At 37.7% G+C, this 15,783-nt stretch overlaps 1 protein-coding gene across 12 annotated transcripts in view; it reads right to left on the bottom strand.

The window, feature by feature from the left end:
• Positions 1–15,783, bottom strand: part of cacna1bb (calcium channel, voltage-dependent, N type, alpha 1B subunit, b) — a 126,337-nt gene that overhangs the window by 30,995 nt on the left and 79,559 nt on the right. For 6 of the 12 annotated variants that reach the window (XM_058759179.1, XM_058759178.1, XM_058759190.1 and 3 more), the window contains 8 exons: positions 14,903–14,965; positions 11,626–12,291; positions 10,498–10,667; positions 9,087–9,213; positions 8,792–8,921; positions 6,301–6,360; positions 5,885–5,991; positions 1,010–1,106 (listed from right to left, as the gene is read on the bottom strand). In XM_058759179.1, the coding sequence (XP_058615162.1) occupies positions 1,010–1,106; positions 5,885–5,991; positions 6,301–6,360; positions 8,792–8,921; positions 9,087–9,213; positions 10,498–10,667; positions 11,626–12,291; positions 14,903–14,965 (1,420 nt within the window). The remainder of the gene's footprint in view (positions 1–1,009; positions 1,107–5,884; positions 5,992–6,300; positions 6,361–8,791; positions 8,922–9,086; positions 9,214–10,497; positions 10,668–11,625; positions 12,292–14,902; positions 14,966–15,783) is intronic. The other 6 variants (XM_058759189.1, XM_058759183.1, XM_058759184.1 and 3 more) reach the window with 4 other exon arrangements.

The following is a 15,783-nucleotide window of genomic DNA, read 5'->3' as shown; positions in this document are numbered from 1 at the left end:
TTGCACAATTGGTGGCTGACTAAATACTTTTTTGCCCCACTGTACATCACATGAAATCCGAATAAATAAGCTTTCCATTGATGTATGGTTTGTTAGGATAGGACAATATTTGGCTGAGATACAAATATTTGAAAATCTGGAATCTGAGGGTGCAAAAAATTCAAAATATTGAGAAAATCGCCTTTAAAGTTGTCCAAATGAACTCTTAGCAATGCATATTACTAATCAAAAATGACGTTTTGATATATTTACAGTAGTAAATTTACAAAATATCTTCATGGAATATGATCTTTACTTAATATACTAAAGATTTTTGGCATAAAAGAAAAATCTATCATTTTGACCCACACAATGTATTTTTGGCTATTGCTACAAATATACCCCAGCGACTTAAGACTGGTTTTGTGGTCCAGGGTCACATTTAGTTTCTGAGACTCGCCGGTACTGCCGCACGAGCTCGAGGTCTCCCTTTCATTGAGCGGCTGAGAAGAGCAGCGCTTTTAGTTAAAACACATATTACATTTTACATACATTTTACTGCCCTGTCCTGCGAAAATGTAAACAGGTTTGTGTAAGTAAATTGCTCAGTGCAAAGAAAGAGAACTAATGGGAACCTGGTATTTCTATGTTCTTTTTTGCATGGACAAGTTCTTTGAAAAATATCTATGACCTTTTGTCTAGTCTTCATGCTCTGTTAACTATGGTTTCAATAATAATAAACATATATTGCATAAAGCATCCATATTTGTCCATGCCCATGTTGATTAGAGTATTAAAAACCTGAAAAGTATTAATTTAAGGTACATTTAGAACAGATAAAAATGTGTGATTAAGTTGTGATTAACCGTGAGTTAACTCATGACAATCATGTGATTAATCGCGATTAAATATTTTAATCGATTGACAGCCCTAATTATTTTGCCACTAAAACCACCTAATTCCACTTGCATGCTCTCAGAGGAATAAGACAAGTACAAAGCAGGCTAAGATCCAGACAGTAGGAAATTACCTTGAGTTTAGGCAAACGTTTAATGGTCTTCAAGGGCCTCAGGACTCGAAGGACCCTTAGGGACTTTATGGTGTTGATGTCCTTGCCTTTAGTTCCTCTGTAAGGAAAAAGCAATGACTTAGAGACATTTAGAACACGCCTGCGATCACACATTTTAACAGACAATTGATACGTTTTGATGTCATCTGCCAGCACATGCACAAAGCCTGAATTCAATTTAATTACATTACAATGAGCTAATCACTTCCTCCAGCTCATCATGTAATTCAGAATTACATTAGCTAGAGGTTATTTGGTTAGTAAAAAGCATGCCTTCAAGGGGAGGTTATTCTACAGAAACAAACCTACCTCTGAAATGGATGCTAAATTTCATTAAAAAATGTAAATATTTCTGTAAAATAACAATCATTCACCAGAAAAAGATACAAAGAAACAATCCATTCAGCAGGGATGGTCTCTTTGTAAAAACCACAGTTGACCAAGTAATAGTCTGATGCTGGGAAGCTTAAAAAAAGGCCATTTTTACAATTATTACTCTTGGAAAACTCGTCACCATGTTGCTAGGGTGTTGGTGGTGGTTGCCAGGGTGTTACGATCTGGTTTACTGCAAGTCTAAGACATTTTTCACTTGTTTAATAATCCATCAGCCAATAATTGTCAATAATTGTACTTTTTTGTAGTTTAAATCCCTAACCTTAAGTATAAACGTTCATAACAGTGATGCCTGCCTTAGAAGGAAACATTAATAAAGTTAACTGAACAGAAAATAAATCGTATTAAAGTTTGAATAATTAATGCCAGTTTGTTGTTCGAGTTCCATACAGTACTTTTTCAGGATTGACTTGAAGTTAAATGAAGTCACTGAAGACAGTCAACATCAACGACACACTGAACAATTAGTTTTCTGAATGTTATAGCTGCTCTAAGGCAGATTCACAATGAATGGCATTTGAAATTACAGAGTTCAACAGAATGGAACTCATCTGAAAAGAAAAGAAAAGAAAAGGCTATTTTAAAACTCTTTTACTCTAAACTTTCGCATACATGTCAATGAACAAGAACGACCTCCATTTCAACCTTGTTTAATCCAAAAAAGTGGTCCTTTCTGACCGGTGAGATATTTCCTTGACAGCTGAAATAGGCTGTCAAGCTTCACTAAGATAAGCTTTTTATGTGTGTCTGTGTGCTTAAAAACATTCATTATTTAAAATACAAAACTACAAATGCTCGGCATAGCAAATAAGCATGATTGAGAACACGTCCTGATACTAAAGAAAAAGCCAGGTTTAGGGAGTCATAGTTTAGCTCTGTGATTTGTCTGCTTACTTTTTCTCTCCCATGAGGAGTTGGGACTCTTATCACACTGGCATGCAATGTCCATGCAATGTCCGTCAGTCTCACAACACACCCCAGGGGTGCATGTGGATCTCTGCCCAATGAGACACTCAACTATACTCCCATAGATTTCAGAGGACCATCTGTCTCCAAGCACCCATCACACAGGTCCAGTGCTGAAGTGGTTCTGCCTAATGTTTGTGACAGGATAAAGCCACCTGATGCACCCTGATACAAGGGTCAAGCACATGTCTGATTCAAGTTTAAGCCTAAAATTAAAAAAAAACTTTTCACAGAACTTTCATGTTCTGTGAAGCTGCTTTTCAACAATGTATATTGTGAAAAGTGCTATTCAAATAAACATGAATTGAACTGAAAAAGAAATTATTTAAAAATGAAGATTATAATTGACATTGTATTTGTGATAATTAAGCAAATTTCTACCAAATATTTTGGAATGTTTCGTGGTAATATTATTTTTTAATTTATATTAATTGATTGATTGATTGATTTGTGGAAATAGTTTTTAATCAAATTACCTAAAATTCAGTAAAACAAATACTTTTCAGAACAACAAATACTTTAATGATTTATATGATTGATATTTCATAATGTATTTTGCAATCTATCTATCTAATCACAACAAACAGTTTATTTCTGCAGAACGTCTGATGTCCGATATGCAGTTTTTTTTTTTAATCAATGAATATAATTTAATAGCAATTATCAACAGCAATTCAGCTTTTGTTTGACTGTTAACATAAAGGGTGGCTGTCCTCTGGAAACAGTAGGAGTAGTAGTTTCTATAAGCCCTTGCAAAGGTCAAAGGTCAAGTCATTGGGTAAAAGTAGGTCCATCCTCTTCTACAAAGGCTGAGTGGAAGAGTTGAAGGGATGTGAGTTCGGAGTGGTCCGTGGGGAGGTTGGGGTAAAGTGTATGTTTTTATAGATATATAGACTGTCCCCACCTGGTCACGCTTTGCTGCGATCTGACGAGGGAAACCGATGAAAAACCATGCACATGTACACAAACATAGAAACACACACATAATAAGCCGCGTCACAGACATAGAATAAGCAGTAAATGCAGATTAAATGAGATCAGAACAGAAGAGAGCTGTCACTGAGTGGAAAAACTGTGGAAGGACGAACAGCAAAGAAAGATTAAAAAGCATCAAAGCAACTCCAGCGCACAAAAAAAAAACCTATTACAATAATCAAAGATATGATGCAGTGAGGGATTATTAATTACTGTTTGTTTGTAACATCTCTGCAAGATAAATCACTTTGAGCAGTAAATACAGAAACGTCACAACTGTGATAAAAATCACAAAAGTGAAAAGGTTACAGACTGACAAATGTCACACACAAACACACACACTATAAAAAAGTACATGCATGAAGGTTCATGCAAGTCCTTGTGATAGATTCTGATAGTGTATAGCAAGCAAAATATATCTGATTCTTAAAAATGTAAAAATAAAAGGTGTGTTTAATAACTATCTTTTCCTTAGTAGACGGTTGGTATGTCTTTTATCTTACAGCAGCGAGTGTCATTCTGTTAAAATATGCATTATGTTGGGCTTCCTCATGAATACAGATTAAATAATGAACAACTGACAAGTAGTTTATTTGCTTGCTGAAGTGTATTGAGTTTAAGAATTCATGCCCAATCGTGGTCCACAGAAGTGCAGTTTCACAAATCTTGCAAATGCGTTGCACTGGTCTAGCGATTCCTTATCCACACAAACATACACTCATACTCAGGCAGATACACGGGAAGCAGGTAATAACAAATGCGTACCCCATGAAGCTCCTGAAAGCAACGCAAGCGAGAGGAAAGGACAGGGCAGATAAAGAAAGTGTGAGAGAGAGAGACAGAGAAAGAAAAGAAAGATGGATGGAGAAAGAAAAAACTAAATGAGAAACATTAAAGCCCACAGGACACAAGCTTGCTATCAACCACTGAAGAAGAGCACAGGAGAGAGTAGAAGATTACAGCACAGTTAAAGAGAGACAAACACAAGAGAATCAGAAAGAGCAGAACACAGTATGAGATACATTTATAATCAATATACAACAGTGCATACAGTATATAAAATTTGAAACAAAGAGTGAAAGGTGTCCATAGCTGAACAAGTGCCTAGATATGCTGTAGTGCCACCCGTTTGAAGCACAGATGCCAACCGGAGCTGATGGACAATTTCTACGCTACTGAATAATACAGCTGCAAACTCACACAGAACGGCTGGTCTCAAAAGCTGAGCAGTTTTCTATCACCTCTTTTTCAGCTATTTTAAAGCACCCCAGGGTCCCTCTGTCAACTGTAGAGGTGGAGTGAGACAGCTGAGCATCTGCACATGACAACTAAGAGGATTCAGCCACACTCAAACTAGACCTTGCATTTATTACACAAATCACACACGCGCTGTCAAACCGAGCGTGTGCATTTATGTTTGCCTTGCAGAGAAAATTGTATCCACCGGGCTTTATAAAATACGTTACTGTTGTGGGTGGTTGCAAGGGCATTGCTATGAAGGAATTTACTTTGTGGCTCAAGTGCCCAAGACTCACACTCAGACCTTCCAAGATGTAGTTTGTTTCTTCATCAGAACAGATTTGAGTAAATCACTTGCTCACCAATGGAGTTAAACAGTGCTTTGTCTGTGCATATTTCTCTCCTGATTCAGACAAAATGACTTTTTCCATTGGAGAATGCGATGTTATGGACAGATGTCTTTAATTTTAGCTGGAAACAATGGTTTCAAGTTAAATGCGTCTTGATGGATTTATTATTCACTTCACGAGGCATTAATTGATGTCATGATTACTTGTGGATTATTGTAATGTTTTTTATCAGCTGTTTGGACTCTCATTCTGACGGCACTCATTCACTGCAGAGGATCCACTGGTGAGCAGGTGATGTTATATAAAATTTCTCCAAATCTGTTATGATGAAGAAACAAGCTCATCTACATCTTGAGGGTGAGTAATGTTTCAGCAAATTTTCGTTTTTAAATGAAAAATTCCTTTAATGTGAGTCTATTTTATTTATATGTGAGTGGATTTTATTGCTGTTTTATCACCCATCAGTTGAAAATCATGAATTAATTCAACTAGAAGAGTAACAGCACATTTAGGAAATCATTACTAATTATCATGGCTGGACCAGGAATAATAAATTAAAAGTAAACTGCTGGGAACTGTGTCTTCTCTGCAACTGTCTGGCTCAGCTCCTGTGGGAAATACTAAACCCGAATCATTAGCACAGGTGGGCGCGCTATAAACAATCCTATTATGAGCTTAAAAAAAAACAGATGCACGTTAAACCGTTCAGTTCTGAAGACCAAACTACACACAGATGCCACACTTCCCCTCATCACAGAGCTCCATCTCACACCAGATACTAAATAGCAGACAGTCACATCCTGTTTCCGTCATTTTCGACTGAATGCTCTCTTGCTGGATTTGAACTGACAGTCTGCTCTTCTGACCGCTCTGTCTGCTCCACTCTGACAGAATTTTTAAAAAAGCCACTCACGAGCAGGCGAAGGCCACCAGAGCACCGGTGACTACAATGAAGTCCAGTATGTTCCACGGGTCCCTGAAGTAAGACCCAGGATGCAACAGCAACCCAAGATCGATCATCTAGATGGGAGATGAAAAAAGTGGTAAACAAACATGTATTAATTCGATTGAGCAAGGATGCATTAAATTAATCAAAAGTTCATGTTACAAAAGCTTGTATTTCAAAATATGGTGTTCTTTTGAACTTTCTAATCAATAAAGAATCCTGGAAAATAAGTATCAGTATCAACAAAAACATTAAGCAGCACAATGTTTTCAAGTTCAAGTTTAAGTTAAGTTTTTTAAATTTAATAAACTGATTAAAAATTAAAATCCAAATTATTTAATACTGCACAGTTCTAAAAACAGATGAAAGGTGATTTTATTTACCTTTATAACCATCTCAAATGTGAACACACCAGTGAAGACATAATCTAGGTATTTCAGCACCTGAGGCAACCGCAAGAAATAAGCAGTTATTTTTTTTGTATTTCTGCAGTCTCACAAACTGTCTGAGCAAAAGAAAGTGGATGATGCCATGAATAATATCAAAATCTCAGCATAAACCATAGTGTTTGGCCCCACTGCAGCTGTGATTCAGCGAGTAATTCAATAATCTCCAAAACAGAATAGACATGATGTACATTGTATTTTTTGAGAGATAAAAATAGTTGTTTCAAATAAACACTCAAGTTTTTTTTTCTCCCTTTCATTCCTCCCACATGAGCAGCTGGGAAATATTGAGTGTAAGCAGCGATTCATTGGACAAGCCGATCAGGCGCAGTGAATCAATTGGAAGGAAAAGACAGTGGGCTATGGGATTCTTGCCGACATGTTTACACGTAATTCAGAGAGCAATGTTTAATAAGCTACGCTTATGGGCTAATGCGGTGGCACTGGGCGCTTAACGGGCTCACGGGCTGTCCTGAAATAAAAATATGGTGCAAAAGCCAGTCAGTGGGGCTAGTGACAACCCTCAGCGTGACAGTTCAGACAAGGTCTGCCATACTGCCCTACAGGACTGTTCTTGAGTTATGTAAACACCACTGATCTCATAACCCCAGCATACAGTGAAAGACACTGACAACGAGATTTTAAAGATAACATTGAATAAATGGACATTATTATTATTATTTTTAAATATATGAAAAAAATAATAATAATTATTATATATATATATATATATATATATATATATATATATATATACAGTGAGGAAAATAAGTATTTGAACACCCTGCTATTTTGCAAGTTCTCCCACTTAGAAATCATGGAGGGTCTGAAATTGTCATCGTAGGTGCATGTCCACTGTGAGAGACATAATCTAAAAAAAATCCAGAAATCACAATGTATGATTTTTAACTATTTATTTGTATGATACAGCTGCAAATAAGTATTTGAACACCTGTCTATCAGCTAGAATTCTGACCCTCAAAGACCTGTTAGTCTGCCTTTAAAATGTCCACCTCCACTCCATTTATTATCCTAAATTAGATGCACCTGTTTGAGGTCGTTAGCTGCATAAAGACACCTGTCCACCCCATACAATCAGTAAGAATCCAACTACTAACATGGCCAAGACCAAAGAGCTGTCCAAAGACACTAGAGACAAAATTGTACACCTCCACAAGGCTGGAAAGGGCTACGGGAAATTGCCAAGCAGCTTGGTGAAAAAGGTCCACTGTTGGAGCAATCATTAGAAAATGGAAGAAGCTAAACATGACTGTCAATCTCCCTCGGACTGGGGCTCCATGCAAGATCTCACCGTGGGGTCTCAATGATCCTAAGAAAGGTGAGAAATCAGCCCAGAACTACACGGGAGGAGCTGGTCAATGACCTGAAAAGAGCTGGGACCACCGCTTCCAAGGTTACTGTTGGTAATACACTAAGACGCCATGGTTTGAAATCATGCATGGCACGGAAGGTTCCCCTGCTTAAACCAGCACATGTCCAGGCCCGACTTAAGTTTGCCAATGACCATTTGGATGATCCAGAGGAGTCATGGGAGAAAGTCATGTGGTCAGATGAGACCAAAATAGAACTTTTGGTCATAATTCCACTAAACGTGTTTGGAGGAAGAAGAATGATGAGTACCATCCCAAGAACACCATCCCTACTGTGAAGCATGGGGTGGTAGCATCATGCTTTGGGGTGTTTTTCTGCACATGGGACAGGGCGACTGCACTGTATTAAGGAGAGGATGACCGGGGCCATGTATTGCGAGATTTTGGGGAACAACTGAGGGAAGGAGGTTAGAGCATTGAAGATGGGTCGAGGCTGGGTCTTCCAACATGACAATGACCCGAAGCACACAGCCAGGATAACCAAGGAGTGGCTCTGTAAGAAGCATATCAAGGTTCTGGCGTGGCCTAGCCAGTCTCCAGACCTAAACCCAATAGAGAATCTTTGGAGGGAGCTCAAACTCCGTGTTTCTCAGCGACAGGCCAGAAACCTGACTGATCTAGAGAAGATCTGTGTGGAGGAGTGGGCCAAAAACCCTCCTGCAGTGTGTGCAAACCTGGTGAAAAACTACAGGAAACGTTTGACCTCTGTAATTGCAAACAAAGGTTACTGTACCAAATATTAACATTGATTTTCTCAGGTGTTCAAATACTTATTTGCAGCTGTATCATACAAATAAATAGTTAAAAAATCATACATTGTGATTTCTGGATATTTTTTTTTAGATTATGTGTCTCACAGTGGACATGCACCTACGATGACAATTTCAGACCCCTCCATGATTTCTAAGTGAGAGAACTTGCAAAATAGCAGGGTGTTCAAATACTTATTTTCCTCACTGTATATATATATAGAGGCTTTTGGAATAGACTTGGAATTTACAGATTTTACATTTTCCAGGTAGGTCTGTGTGTCTTACATCATTGCGCGGGGCATTGGCCTGCACAGGGTCTTCAGCAGCGAGGGCGATGCTGCTCATGGCGATGACTGTGAGGATACACATCTCAAAATACCGTAGGTTCACCACATAATGACACAGCCGTCTCACTCTGTGGAGACAACATCGAAACACAACACTTAATTCACAATATTTAGCAGGTACCTTACAGCTAAATGCTAATTCTGAACAAACTGAGGCAAGTGATAAATTTGATACATTTTTAAAATCTCTCCTCAAGAGTTTTCTGGAACATAGTAGTTGGGGTTTAACTCACGGGTTATTTGGACCGAACACAAACATGGAGCTGTACGGCAGAATGTGTTTGGGCGCATTCTGATTTAGCTCATCAAGATCCTTCTTTTCCTCGTTCAGCAGTAGACTGTCACCATCAATGTTGTTCACTGTCAAACAGATGATCATTAGAGCAAAGATGAGGAGAGAATGTCACTAGTGTCAAATAAACATTCAATGCTGCCTTCTTTTAAGCGGTGCTGGTTTTTCAAAAATGATTATGTAGTTAGTAGATAACACAAAGGGATAATGCAACCAAAAATGAATATTCTGTCATCAGGTATTTACCCTCATGTCACTCAAAACACTTTTTCCAATGTGGAACATACAAGGAGTAATTTAGCATAATGCCTAAGCTGCTGTTATGTTGAACTTATTTTATTTACTTATAATTATTAGGGTTGCATGGACCACTTTCACGCATGTTTGCATCCACTGGTGACAGTTTGGACATACAAAAAATGTATATATTCAAAATACACTATGGGCCAGTTTTACTAAACAGGGCAAATTAGCGCGAGAGCGCAATTCCAATACAGCACAGATGGGCGTGGAAATTTCTGTGGGTGATTTACTAACAATGCACAAATTAAAGAACACAGACGCAACATCTCATTTACATATCGACCAACGCAATATACCAAGTGCAGCGCAAATTAGCGTAGTCGCAAATAAAGAATAAAGAAATAAAGAAGCCACAGTACGTTGAAAAGAACAGGAGGCCAAAAAATTAAGGTTTGCTAGAAGTTTTGATAGACCTGGTATTGCGTGACTCCTAGTTGAGGGTTCCAAGTCGTCTTTTATTTCCTGAAGCAAATTAAAAATAACATGGCTTGGCAAATGATATGATATGCATACGAAATGTGTTCTTCTGGCATTCAAAATAATGTGTGTGGAAAAAACCCTCTCCCTTCTACCACATGCTCTCTGTTCTCTGCGGTGCCTCCTCCTACCAACAATAATTGCAGCCATTTCAAGTGCAAAATAGTTTAAGACATTCTTTTTTGGGGAGCGTTAATGGCACAAATGCCAGTAATTTGACAAGCGCAAATGTTAGTTAAATGCGTTGCGTGATTCATTTGAATACTCTCCTCCCATAACTTTTGCGTCTAAAAGGGAAAGTCCTACAAATGCATATTTAATAAGGTCAGGTGCAAAAGTAACTGTATCCATGCCTTTTCAGCACTAATTCATCACTGCACGTCTTTAGTAAAACCTGACAGTACAATTTTAATGCCAAAAGACGGTTTGCGATGGGGCAAGCTGTTAGTAAAACTGGCCCTATATATGATTCGTTATTTTTTTTTAAATCACTAGTCGAATTATTCAATTGATTTGTTATTTTTGGCACAATGCGCTCAAATTATTCAAGCAGGAGATGAAAGAATACTTACTGGGAATGACTGTAGTCTCTCCTGGTGGGGCAGTTATTGTGACAGGGATGTTGACTCCAGTTGGGCCCACTCTGGTGCTGTTTTTTATATTATCTTTGTCCTCTGGCTTCTCTTCAGTTGGAGACTGGAGAGGGCTGGTGGCTTGGCTGTCTGTTCCTGTTGGTCTGCCCCTGTAATATCAAAAACCTATTAATCTGAACGAAAATACATATATACAAAATACATACACAATATATCTCAAAGTGCTGCCTAATGCTTTGTGAAGTACATGCAGATCAAAGCAACAATGAAATTATAGGAAAAAATCCCATGACTGATCATGCACTCAATGTCAGTACATTCCGAATGTTCATGGCTTCAAAATGTCTCACAAAAAATTATGAATGACAGTGCATTATAAAACACGACATCAAAGTAATATCACTTATATTAAAGTAAAATAGGCTTTTCAAGCAACACATTAAAAGAAGTTTGAAAGATTTTAAATTATAAAACAATAGATATACTGTTTAAAATGTATATTTTATACTGAAAAAATGTATTTGGACACTTTGTGGCTATCAAACATTAGTGGAACATATTCAGAGTTCACGTGATGAACTATACTGTGTGAACTTGAGGAGAAATTACTTAATAAACACACTAAAATCACCTTGGAACAAGCTGTTTAAAAGACATGCAAAAAAGATCATAATTGTGAAGTTTTGAGAAGCTCTCGAGTAATTTATTTGCAGCTGCCACTTGGTTTAATATTTTGTTATCTAAATGCAATATTTAAGTATGGTTAAATGGATAGTCCAAAAAAATCATTCATTATTTATTCACTCCTCATGTCATTCGTATGATCTGTGAAACATATTTCAAAGAATGTTGGAAACCATACAATTTTGGTTCCCATTGACTTCATTAAACAGTATGGACAAAAAATACAATGTAAGTCAATAGGATAAGAATAAGAATAATAACATTCTTCAAAATATATTTGTGTTTTGCACAACAAAAAAAATGCATGCAGGTTTTAAACGACATCGGGGTGAGTACACGATGCCAGAATTTCAATTTTTGGGTGGACTATCCCTTTAAGTGTCTAAACAGTATGTGGAGCCACCATGGAGTCTAAGAACGGACCTGTGTTTTCCACCATTCTCCCTGCATTCTTCTCCATCCAGTGTGGACTGGGCTTTAACACGTGGCCGGTGTCTCCTCCTCTCTCCATTCCCTCCTTCGCCCTCTCTGTGACCTCTTATCCTACCCTCGCCTCTGCCTCCATTACTGATCGTGCCGTTGCCATTCCCGTTGATCTCTCTGGATCGGCGAGAATGGTGGTGTCTGTGTTCTCTCTCCTCCATCCCTATGCCCTCTTCAGGAGAACCAGCTGTGTGGTGGTTCCTGTGTCCTCCATCCTGACTGTTGCTGTGCTCCAGGCCGCTCTGGTGCTCTCTATTTCGGCTGTGGTGTCTATGGTGCCGCCCTTCTCCTGCATCTCCGTTCTCCCCTCGACATCGATGGTGCTTCTTTGGTTGGCCGGAGGATGGTTGACAGTCTGGAGTGTCTCCATCTCTGTCAGTCCTAGAATTGTCCACAGTACCGTCTTGGTGCTCCACTACCAGCGGCCGATCGTGGTGGGCCTTCATGTCAGGCCGCAGATGGAGTGCCGAAGACACGCGCAGACGCTCTTCAGGCTCTAGTTCGCTGTAAAGGGCCTCGCTGCTGTTGCGAATATTGTGTCTGCGCAGCTGGTTGGTGCGCTGCTCCCATATGGACATCTTCTGCAGTGACCTCTGCTGCTCTTTACTGAGGGACGGAAGAACATTCACCTGAACTACACACATCACTATGCATTTACTCTGATAACACCCACATCCATGAGCCCACCACTGCTGACCACTCAAAATCACTTTGAAAATGGTTAAAGGGATAGAGTACACCCAAAGAAACGAAAATTCTGTCATGATTTACTCTCCTCATGTCGTTCCAAACCTGACTTACTTTCTTTCTTCCGTTTTGATGTTTTGAAGAATTTTGGTAAGCAGACAAATTCCTCAAAATATTACTTCCTATTGACATCAACACTATTTTCTGTCCATACAATGGAAGGCAAAAGCAACTGAAACTGTTTGGTGACCAACATTCTTTAAAATTTATTTTTTTGTGTTCCACATAAAATAAAATCATACAGGTTTGGAATGACTTGAGGGTGAATAAATGATAACAGAATTTTCATTTTGGGGTGGACTATCCCAATCTTCATGATATCATTAGAGTTTGACATTAGATGAGAAGATTATTCAAAGTAAAAGAGTAAATATAGGAAAATAATTAAGTTTTACATGTAAAGAGGCCAGCCAATCTAAACAAAGGTAATTTACAGGTAAAAAAATAAAAAAATAAAAATATTGAAAAATATTAGTAAATGATTCAAATAGTATACAGAAAAATAATTTAATCAAACTATAGTTTTTTTTTTTTTTACATCTTAAAGGTCATCTTACAGGTCATTAATTCTTAAAGGTACAGTAGACCAACAATTAGCTACTCTGGTCTTCAAAGGTCAAAATTATAAACAAAAATGACTAAACTAAACTTTGTGATTTAGCCTACTTTAAAAGGAATGTTCACCCAAAATGAAAGTGCTGTCACAAAGTTATTCACCTTTGTGTTGCTCTAAACCCATATGACTTTATTTATTCAGTGGAATACATAAGGAGAAATTCTTACAGGTCACTGTTTTCTGTGTTATTATAATAAGTGAGGACTGAAGTATGACCATATGACTAATGCACTATATTTTAAGCATTCAAACAGGTTTGAAACACTATGAGAGTGAGCAAATGACAGAATTTTTACTTTTGGGTGAGCTACACTCTTAACATCTGGCTCTCAAGCATTCGAGTGGAACAGTGGTTGGCACAGATGTTTTTCTATATGCAGTTTCACTATAATCTGTATGTCATGCTCTATGACTCATGCATTTCACTTACGTCCAACAGCAAATGCTGTTCCATTGTTAAGAGGGGACAGAAAGCATCATGGGACTACAGGGACTCAGAAGCCCTAATGATGCACTAATAGCATGTACTAATGATAAAAACCACTAAAGTCCAACAAAAATAACAAAAGCATCCTGAGCCGTGTCACTATACCTCACAAAGCGACGACATGGAGTGTAGACATAACTCCTTAGAGACACATTCAGGGTCGCACAACACAAAAACGACAGACATGTTAAAGACAAACAAGGATATTATATGAAAAGAGGTCAAGAAAGAAGGAAAGAACAACTAGAGAGAAAGGAAAATGTAACAGACAAGCAACATGAACCCGCAGATTTTAATATACTTTCAATGCACCAAATGATTATGCTGTTTCTTGATGAAAAAGTGCCATTCTATCCCTTGCATGCGCGAACACACAAACACACACACACACACACACACACACACACACTACAAAGGCCGTTGATTCAAATAGTCAGTGAAGCTTGCAGACAGCACACCCAGCTTGTAGACTGCTCTGTCTAGCTTGGCCTTGGCCTCATATTGGAAAAGTTATCCGCTATCAAAAGGATAAAATCAAAGTGCCGGAGGCTCTCAGAGTCTTCAAATATATAATAAATATAAGGACAAAGTGAGAGGACTTAAAGGACCTACAAATAATGTAAAATAATTAATCTAGTCTGTGTGCTTACTTATTAAGTACTAATTAAGTATAATGTCTCTGAATTGCTATCCTGACCTGGTGCTATATATATATATATATATATATATATATATACACAGGTTTTTACTGAAATTTACACAATAAACCTCCTTATTTAAATTTATAAGACACTATAGCTTATTTCTATCTATCCATCCATCCATCCAAACTGTAGCAACAGCCTAGCAACCACCCAGAATATCATTTCATCTGTTAAAAACAATCGAGCAACCATCTAGAACATCTAAGCAACTGTCTAGCAACATGCTAGCAAATATTAACTATATATAACTATAGAAACCCTAAATCTAAGTTGCCTTGACAAACATTCCTTTTCCAGTTCTAACTTCAGGAGTTTTGTTGTCTTTTAAGAGAACTAAAAATAAGGAAATCAACCACTAACCAAACTAACACCAGCCATGTAGACATGCATGGCTGTAATTTAATAAAAGGGTGCTGGGATGGACAATGTTGATTAATCAGATTCTGCATGAAAGCATTTATTTACTACAACAAATCATGTTATAATCACCCCCAAAATCAATGAGATGAGCTATGATTAAAACACAGAAAGGAAAAATCAACGAGAGGATTACAGCTTTAAGGAGATTGGAATAGGTATAGATGTAGAAATAGGAATAGGAGTTGGAGAGAAGCGGAGAGGAGAGGAGAGGAGAGGAGTATTGTAAGTGAGAGCAGAACTCACGGTGAGTGAACGCTGCAGACTGAAGACCTGCGAGAGATTGCATCTCGATTTTGCTTTACAAAACTGCACATGCGAAACAAAAAACAAAACAAAAGAATGAGACACAAACGCAAATGAAAGAAGTGCCGAGGGAGCAGATGGCAGTCAGGGTGATGGCACTCTGTCTGTCCACCTGCCCCTGTGTGTTTCAAATACAAGACACAAACATTGGTAACACTTCAGTAAAGGACACTTTAAACACTCTACAGACTGTGGCCATGGAGAATGTTTAAAGACTTTGAAAATGCATAAAACAGACATGAAATTATTTTTTAACAGATTGCTGAAATTCTGGCCCTGCACTTCAGTGTCACCAAAATTTAAAGCTAACAATACGTGTGTAAAAAACGCAACCAACGACTCATAAACAAGCTGCATTACAGAAGTGTAGAGAAGTGTTTGCAGTTTTGTAAATAATACTCTGTGATTTGATGTGATACAATGAAATGTGAATTATAATTAGTTTTGTTAAGAAATACTGAAGTGACAATTGTAAATTGCTAACATCATGTAATCTGTGAACAGACAAGAAGAAATGGTTACACATATGAAAACAAATAACAAATGTAAATGAAAGTAGAACAACCGGAAAAAAAAGACAGTCTGTTGCATTCAAACTGAAGACATTCAGAATGTTGTTTTCTTTAAAACATATTGCACATTACATCATTCAGTGTTTCTTCAAGTAAAGGCACTTTTGTATAGAAGAAGTTTATTTGTGTTGATCTGTAATTTTAAAAGTTAAAGTTTTTGATAAGGAATATATTATATTATATAATAATTGTGTGATAATTGAACTAGATTTTTACATACTAGATCAATTTCATACTGAAAATACTATG

The sequence above is a fragment of the Onychostoma macrolepis genome, chromosome 21 (genome assembly GCF_012432095.1).
Source record: "Onychostoma macrolepis isolate SWU-2019 chromosome 21, ASM1243209v1, whole genome shotgun sequence".
In the NCBI taxonomy this organism is placed as follows: Eukaryota; Metazoa; Chordata; class Actinopteri; order Cypriniformes; family Cyprinidae; genus Onychostoma; species Onychostoma macrolepis.
The sequence above is the reverse complement of the archived record's forward strand: the minus strand, read 5'-3'. Positions and strand labels throughout refer to the sequence as shown.